Source organism: Callorhinus ursinus, unplaced genomic scaffold (assembly GCF_003265705.2).
Source record: "Callorhinus ursinus isolate GAN/ISIS: 27379988/994484 unplaced genomic scaffold, GSC_fseal_2.0 scaffold61, whole genome shotgun sequence".
Classification (NCBI taxonomy): Eukaryota; Metazoa; Chordata; class Mammalia; order Carnivora; family Otariidae; genus Callorhinus; species Callorhinus ursinus.
The window spans coordinates 747,155-754,948 of record NW_027397123.1 but is presented as its reverse complement, the minus strand read 5'-3'; the positions used below and the strand labels follow the sequence as shown (position 1 = coordinate 754,948).

Genomic DNA, 7,794 nt, shown 5'->3' with positions numbered 1-7,794 from the left:
GGGAGCAAGATAGAGAATGGAGCTTATTAGTACCTTGACCTTCCTTCACCTTCCTTATCTGACAATCAAATGTCTTTTTTTTTTAAATAAATGCAATATAAAATATATTTCAGATGTTCAAAAAAGATATGACACCCAGAACACCCATGTCCCCACCACCCAGCTTAGGAAACCGTACGTGGCAGGTGGGACCCACTTTAAGCAGCATCCCCAGTCCATTCCCCTCCAGAGATGACCAGAAGAAGCTTGACCTTATTTATCCCTAAATGTTTCATGGTCGTTTTTCATGTTTTGAGAGTGTACATAAGCAGTATCTGACTTCCTTTCCTAAGTAAGGAGGGAAATTCTTCGTGGCTACCTGTAGCCCCTTATTTATCGACTTCCGTCTTGATACGCTTGACCTTGGAGAGCCGGCCGCGGCTCCTTTTGCTGAGACCTCGCTGAAATGGCTGGCTTTCCAGACCCTTCTTCGTCAGAAGCTCAGGGGAGGAGGAGCAAGAAAGGGCTCTGAGGACGGGAGAGAAGGCTGATTCGGGCCTCCAGGCTCCACGTTGGGGAGGGCTGGCTTCCAGTCCGCTTGCTGGACGGACCCTCTCTGGGCGAGACGAACTAGCTCGCGGGTTTCCTCTCTCAGGACACCATCCGCAGCCACAGGGTTCCCACGCGGCGGCCTCAGCCTTACCCCCGGGCGCTGGGTGTGCTGCCCCGTGGGGCTGCAGGGGCCGGGGAGCGCCCCGGGGCCCGAGACAGGCGTGAAGCCGGCGGACTGTAGCCAGGTTGGCCGAGGATAGCACGCCTGCCGCTCTCCGCCCGCAGCTCTTTGTCTCTCTCGGGCTCCCGTCCGCCCGCCCCACCCCTGCGCCCCCATTGGTCAGGGCCCGGGCCCGGGCCCCGAGAGGAGGGAGCGAGTGGGCGGGGCCGCGTGGCGTCAGCGCAAGATGGCGGCCTCGGCGGCGCTGTTCCTCCGCTTGCGGAGCGAGCTCTGGCTCGGCGCGCGGGGGCTGTGCGCGAGGCTGGCGACGCCGCCCCCCCGGACCCCGGACCAGGTGAGCCGGATGCGGGTGGTCCCCCGAGTGCGGGAGTCCCTTTCTGGAGTTCCGGGCGGACCGCCGCGCGCGAGGGTTCTGGGACGCAGCACCTCAGGTTGCTGAATGGAACGCCGCCCGCGTTTCGGGGCGCTTCCCTGCCTCCCGGGGTGGGCAACGTTTGCGCCCCCGAGCTAGATGCTGCGGGCTGAAGTGCGTCCTCTGAACGCCACTTCCTGTGGCCCCACGTGGGTGCCGGGGGAAGGGAGGTCACCTGTTTCCCGTCTCAGTGACCTCTCAGGTAATACTTGAGGAGGAGAGCCCGGGATGCTGGGGGTCCCAGTCTGGCCTTGGGGGTACTTGCCCCGCGGTGATGATGAGGTAGATGTCTGGGCTTTTGAAATCAGCCTGCCTCCACATTGACAGAGATCCAGCCGTTCTGACCTCACTTCGTGCCCTTACTTCCCCAGGCGAGCGATTGCTGCTCTGTCCCCGCTCCCTTCCCTTCCCCTCTATACCCCACTACTGTGAGCCCCGGGCATCCGGCTGCCTTAACTACCCGTCCAGTCCCCCTTTGTGCTCTCCATTGCCTTGCTCCCGGCATCCCAGTGTCCGGCCAGGCTTCCTGATTTCATTTCCCTGCCCTACAGGATCCTGGGCACCTGGCCTATCAACTCTTGAACCCCTGGGATCCTGGCCCCGGACAGTCTAGTTCTTGACTATTCTAAGAGACCCAGTCTCCTGGTTGCTCCTCCAGAGATTCAACACCCTGAGGCTTTGTGGGTGTCTGCTTCCTGGCTTGCGCCCTTGATTCTTCTACCAGGGTACCAGAATAATCCTGCCTTTTCGCACTTCCCTTTGGGCTAACCCACCTCCTGTCAATTGCAGGCCACGGAAATTGGGAGCCGCACAGGCACCAAGGCCCAGGCTCAGGGGCCACAGCATCAGCGGGGCACAGAGGGTCCCAGCTACGCCAAAAAAGTCGCACTCTGGCTTGCTGGGCTGCTGGGGGCCGGTGGGACTGTGAGCGTCGTCTATATCTTCGGTGAGACACATATGTCTGTTTCCCAATTTTGTTCCCTTGGCTCTCTCTTCTGCATAGCCTACCCCCTTTTCTCTCTAAGGGATTGGCCCATCTTCATTGCCTGGCTCCTCCCTCATTAAGGCAGCCAACTAGAACATCTGCCTTGGAAATGGAAGACCTTTTTTTTTCCTCTACCTACTTTGCTCAAGGTCCCACTCTTAGTTGGTTCTGCACTAGGATCCAGAGAGTCATTTAGAAGAGGGAAAGTTGGGGAAGGAGAGGCCTGGACCAGCCTCCTAAGCTGCCTCTTCCTGTAGCACCCCAAACTCCAGCCCTCTCCCTAGTCCCTTCCTCCTTCAGAGACTGAGGAGACCCAGCCCCAGTCCCTCTTCTCTCGGAAATGCAGGATCCTGACTGTCAGCCCCCTCCTCTCTTGATCTTAGGAGACCATGCCTTTTCCTTCTTCACTCAGACCCAGGAATCTAGGCCCCCTGCCCTCTTCCTTTCCTCAAGACCCAGGAGACCAGGCCCCAATTTCTCTCATTCCTCCTTGTCTCCCTTACAGGAAACAACTCTGTGGATGAAACTGGTGCCAAGGTGAGGGGGAGAGAGAGACCCAGAGGCTATGCCAGGGGTGCTATCCTGTGGGTCCTTTCCCCTTTGGTCTGCTCAGGCTCATTCCTGGTCTCGGGGTGAGCCTGTCCCTTTCAGGGACCTTTGCCTACTCCTCCCTGGGCCCTGGAGATTCCTTTTTTGGGCTTGATGGGGTTCTGCGTCTGCCATCCCAAACCACATATTTTTGTCTCCACCTTCCAGATTCCCGATGAATTCGACAATGGTGAGTGAAAACAAGCACAGATTCTGAGATCCCCGAAACTCCCTTTCTGCTGTTTATAGGGATGTTGCCTTTCCCATCTGGTGCCCCCCCACCCCTCCTTCTTCCATTGGTGGGTAGGGGAGTCAGCAGCTGGGTGGCTTTGCAGGGAAGGGCATTACAAAGCCCCAGTCCTCTTCAGACCTCTTCACTGGCCCAGGAGCAGATGGTCAGGGACAGATGGGGGAGGGGAGTCCACAGTAGGCGTGCTTGGAGAGAGGGGGCTGTCTATCACCGGACACATGGCTTCCTGTGCCTTAGATCTGAGCGGCTGCATCCCTTAATCCCCTCTTCTTTATAACAGCCTCTTGTTTCCCCCCAGCCCCCACCCCATCAGGCTCCTCATTTCCAAAACAATGTCTCTTTCCTCCCTCCTCCTTTTAGTTAACCAGCTTTTGGTGGAGAGTTTCTGACAAATTGGATAGTAGAGAGTAGTTGTCAGTCCTGTCACACCTGGCCCTTCCCAGGAAAAAAATAAAATTGGTAGGTCCAGAAAGCCGCCTGTTCGTGCTGGGGAAGTTTGCAAACCCACATGTTAATACATTGGTTACTTAAGCTGGGCAGGTGGGTAAGTATGATCTTTTAACTGGGTAATCTTTCTGGTTCAGATAAATCGACATACTGATGTAAATGGGGCAGGTAAACACGCAGGTTTAAAAAGTGTGTGTTTGCGAGCATAACTCGTGTCAGTGTTTTTTTGTGAAAAGGCAGGCCCGTACATAGATAGTGGCTTAACTAGACTAAAAGTACTGTAATGAAGTAGGCAGTCAGGTAGACTTCCTGCTTTCGGCTGGCTTCAGTATATCCATTTAAACCAGGATTTTTCAGCCTTGGCCCCCTTGGGACTTTGGGGCAGGTAGTGCGTTGTTGTGGGGGCGCGCCCTGTGCCTTGGAGGGTGTTGAGGAGCATCTTGGGCCTTGGTCCCCTAGACGCCAGTATCTTGACAATCACACGTGTCTTCAGACATTGCCTCAGTTCCCCGGAAGATGGTGGACCAGATTGCTGCTAGTTGAGAACCACTAGTTTCTAAAGTATATAAGTGTATGTATATAGTTAGTGTGGTTTAAATAGATTTGGCGTGTTAGCTTAAAGCAGATCTGGAGGCCTGGTGGTTCAAAACGGACTACACACACTAGCATAATGTCAGCAGAGTTCTGTGTATGTGGGTTTCGAGTGGGCAGATGTATCAACGTTCTGTTTTATATCCGGGGGCGGGGGGGAGTGTGGGTGTAAGTATTCACATTAAAACTGGGCAGATGAGTAAGTGTATTTACTCCTGCCTGGCGGTTATGTCCTTGCCTTCTACCTTTGGACTTGGAAATGAGCTCATTCAAACCAGCTGGGTATGGAGACTTGCTTGTGTTGGGTAGGTAAATAAACCCCTGGTTCGTCCGGGAGGTTGTGCAGTGGCTCATCTTGGAACCCCTTTGTGCCCTGCTATCCTCCTAGATCCGATTCTGGTACAGCAGTTGCGCCGGACATACAAATATTTCAAAGACTATAGACAGGTGAGCAGGAGCTCTGAGCCCAGTCCCCATCCCTCCAGCCTGGGCCCCCGCCTCCTCATCTGAGTGCTCCCCACTCCGTCTCTCTCCTACAGATGATCATCGAGCCCACCAGTCCCTGCCTCCTCCCAGACCCTCTGCGGGAGCCGTACTACCAGCCGCCCTACACACTGGTCCTGGAGCTCACGGGCGTCCTCTTGCACCCTGAGTGGTCGGTGTGTCCTGGGGAAGGCAGCGGGTTGAGGACACTAGATAGACACGGTGGCCAGGTCGCGATGATAGGGTTAAGAGCAGAGTTGCTGGAGCCAGCTCCACTGTGTGATGTTGGGGAGGAGGCGTCGCTCTTGTTGGTTTTCTCACCTGTGAGACTGCCCACCCCGTAGCTGCTTGTGAGCGTGCCTGGGCGCGCGGTCCGTGCTACCGAGGAGTCAGCTGTTAGTCTGGGACCCACACCCTCCAGACTCCCAAGACCCTTGGTCACGGCCGTGACCTCTGAGCCCCACCCCAGAGCTAGACAGATGGGGGAGAGCACTCTCGTTCTGGGGACCCCTCCCCAGGCTGGGGCTTTGTTCTGTTGGGGGTTTCTGGGTCTTGGTGTTTCACTGTCCTCCCTGCCTCCCTAGCTGGCCACTGGCTGGAGGTTTAAGAAGCGTCCAGGCATCGAAACCTTATTCCAGCAGCTTGCCCCTTTGTATGAAATCGTCATCTTTACATCCGAGACTGGCATGGTAAGGCCCCGGGACAGCGGAGGGACGGTCAGTGGCCAGAGAGCGGGAGGGTCAGAGCTCAGCCTGACCCTGTTCTCCCTCCCATCCCACCCCCCAGACTGCATTCCCGCTCATCGACAGCGTGGACCCCCATGGCTTCATCTCCTACCGTCTCTTCCGGGATGCCACAAGATACATGGATGGCCACCATGTTAAGGTGCCATGTGGGGGCCCATGGGTGGTCCTCTGGGACTTGGGGGGGCTGGCACTTCCTGAGGGAATGAGGCCCCAGCTCTGACCCCAGCCTCAACCCTGCTTCTGCCCTAGGTCTGATCCTGCCTCCGGCACAGGCTGGGCTTCTAGGTTCTTCTTCCTTCCCCGGTATCTGGGGATGGGAGTGGGGCGGGGGGATGGTGGGGGGTAGTCTCTCCAAAGGAGACAGTTGGGGGTAACGGAGGGATATGAAGTTTGGAAGCCATCTGCTGTCTCTGTGTCTGGAGCCGAGTGTCTCTGGGACTGTGTGATTGTGGTAGCTTATATGAGACTCTGGGCCTTGTTTGTACTCCCAGGACATTTCGTGTCTGAATCGGGACCCGGCCCGTGTAGTCGTCGTGGACTGCAAGAAGGAAGCTTTCCGCCTGCAGCCCTACAATGGCGTCGCCCTGCGGCCCTGGGACGGCAACTCCGATGACCGGGTCTTATTGGACCTGTCTGCCTTCCTTAAGAGTGAGGCTGACCCCTGACCTCCTGGCCTCTGACCTTGGAGCCCTTGACTCTCAAGATACCCATGTAAAATTGGGTACTTGAGGTGTGGGAGGTTCACGAGCATCTTGCCATCTTTAGAAGTTTCCGAGAATGTTTGGGGGTTTGGGGTGCTCTGGAATATTTAGGGAATACTTGGGGATGTCCAGGGGAGCCCTTTTAGAGCGTTAAGAAATGTTCCAGGTAGCTCTGACCAGCCCCAGTGTCTGATGTTATGCTTGTGGGCCCTGCTTCCCTGGGGCCTTTCTGCCTGGCCGACCCCTGCCTGCTGTGCCCATAGCCATTGCGCTGAACCGCGTGGAGGATGTCAGGACTGTGCTGGAGCATTACGCCCTGGAGGATGACCCCCTGGAGGCTTTCAAACAGCGGCAGAGCCGGCTAGAGCAGGTGGGTCCCCGGATCTGCAGGGGGATGGGTGGCGTCGCATCAGTTCCCGAGGCTCCCAAGAGAGGGGCCCTCGACCAGCCTGTCTAGCCTGTCTCTCCTCTGGCTGCGAGACCTTGAGCGAGGCCCGTGTCTTCCACACAACCGGTCCTGTAGGGCTCTTGCAGTGGGGGAGGGGGTGGTCGATTCCACAGCCTGCTCTGAGAATAGGAGGCAGGAAATGCCAAGCATGGGTCTTGGAGAGGGGTAGTCCATGATGGTTTCCAGCGGGTCTGGAGGCCCCGGTTTTGTGTGGACAGGAGGTTTGGGTCAGGTCTGGGGAGAGGGATCCCTGGACTCTTGGCCCAAGGGACTGGGCAAGGAGTTCTGGTGGTCTCAGTGTGATTCTGGTAATTTGGAAGTGGGGCTAAGAACATGGATTGAGTCTGGGAAAGAGATCCTCAGGGGCCTAGACTGAGGTTGATCACATTCTGGGGTGGGTGCCTGGGAGCAGGGCTGGAGCTCCTGAGTGCCCAAAGGAGAAGTCCTGGAGATTTGGGCCTGGGATCCCCCAGCATCCAGACAAGGGTCATGCGGCTGAGGGCTGGGCACGGGGGCCCAGGGAGCAGAACAGTGCCGTCCGATGAAGGGCCTGGGGTCTCGCCAGCATCCAGGTTAGGGTAAACAGGGTAGGTTCCCGGGGTTCTGGGGAAGGGGATCAGGACAGTACCGGGATTTGAGTCTGGGCTCCTGTGTCTGGGCTGGTGTTCTGGGCGCTTGGGGAAGGGGTCTAGGCTGGGCCCAGGTTTAAGGAAGGTGGCCCCTTGGATGAGGGACCCTAGTAGGAGAATACCCACCCTGGGCTGATTCTCCTCTGTCCCTCACCCCAGGAAGAACAGCAGCGCCTGGCTGAGCTCTCCAAATCCAGCAAGCAGAACCTCTTCTTCGGCTCTCTCACCAACCGCTTATGGCCTCGCTCCAAACAGCCCTGACCTCTGAGCCTCCTCAGACTCACTGCCTGGGTCCTGGGCCCCAGGCCCCAGTGCTCCCAGACCATGGCTTGGGCAGCCACATCCAATAAAGTCCATCCCAGATGCCACACTCCTGTGTCCGGAGAGTCTCCAGCTGGGGGCATCAGGGTGAGGTCCGGGACTCTTGGGTCATCGTCCCACAGTGGCCGATGGGCTGCCCAGCACGGAGTAGGTCCTTTGGTGGATCAGGATTGGTTTTGAACCCTGGCCTGGGAATCCGCAAACCCGGGTCCCTCTGGCCGCATCTTCCCGTGTGCCATGTGACCTCAAAAAGTGCGTCTCACTCCATGGCCCCAGATTCCTCATCTGTGGGAAAGGGAAGGGAGGGCGGCAGGGGGGGTTGGAGAGGCAGGTCCCTGCCCGGCCGCTGTGTGCATGCCCCAAGTGTGGGCTCAGGGAAGGAGGGGGGTGCAGGGGGAGGGGGGCTCTGGCGGAGCAGAGCTCCTCCCGGCCCGAGAGGGTGGCTGCCACCCCCTCTGTTGGCTGTGGCCCTGTGGGAAGG

General features: G+C 57.6%; 1 protein-coding gene across 1 annotated transcript; it reads left to right on the top strand.

Moving 5' to 3' along the window:
- Nucleotides 1-915: 915 nt before the first annotated feature.
- TIMM50 (translocase of inner mitochondrial membrane 50) lies at nt 916-7,362 on the top strand. Its single transcript, XM_025854254.2, has 11 exons — nt 916-1,046; nt 1,914-2,070; nt 2,615-2,646; nt 2,866-2,887; nt 4,374-4,432; nt 4,525-4,644; nt 5,053-5,157; nt 5,255-5,353; nt 5,706-5,862; nt 6,179-6,285; nt 7,152-7,362. Exons 1-11 carry the CDS (start codon nt 939-941, stop codon nt 7,251-7,253), a joined length of 1,068 nt encoding a protein of 355 aa, XP_025710039.2. The 5' UTR covers nt 916-938; the 3' UTR covers nt 7,254-7,362.
- The last annotated feature ends 432 nt before the right edge of the window (nt 7,363-7,794 follow it).

Bases quoted from the DNA above. Each gene is read 5' to 3' on its own strand.
- TIMM50 (XM_025854254.2), top strand. From the start codon at position 939: ATGGCGGCCTCGGCGGCGCTGTTCCTCCGCTTGCGGAGCGAGCTCTGG. The intron at 1,047-1,913 runs GTGAGCCGGATG...TGTCAATTGCAG, and splicing joins CCCCCCGGACCCCGGACCAG to GCCACGGAAATTGGGAGCCG. The intron at 6,286-7,151 runs GTGGGTCCCCGG...CCCTCACCCCAG, and splicing joins GGCAGAGCCGGCTAGAGCAG to GAAGAACAGCAGCGCCTGGC.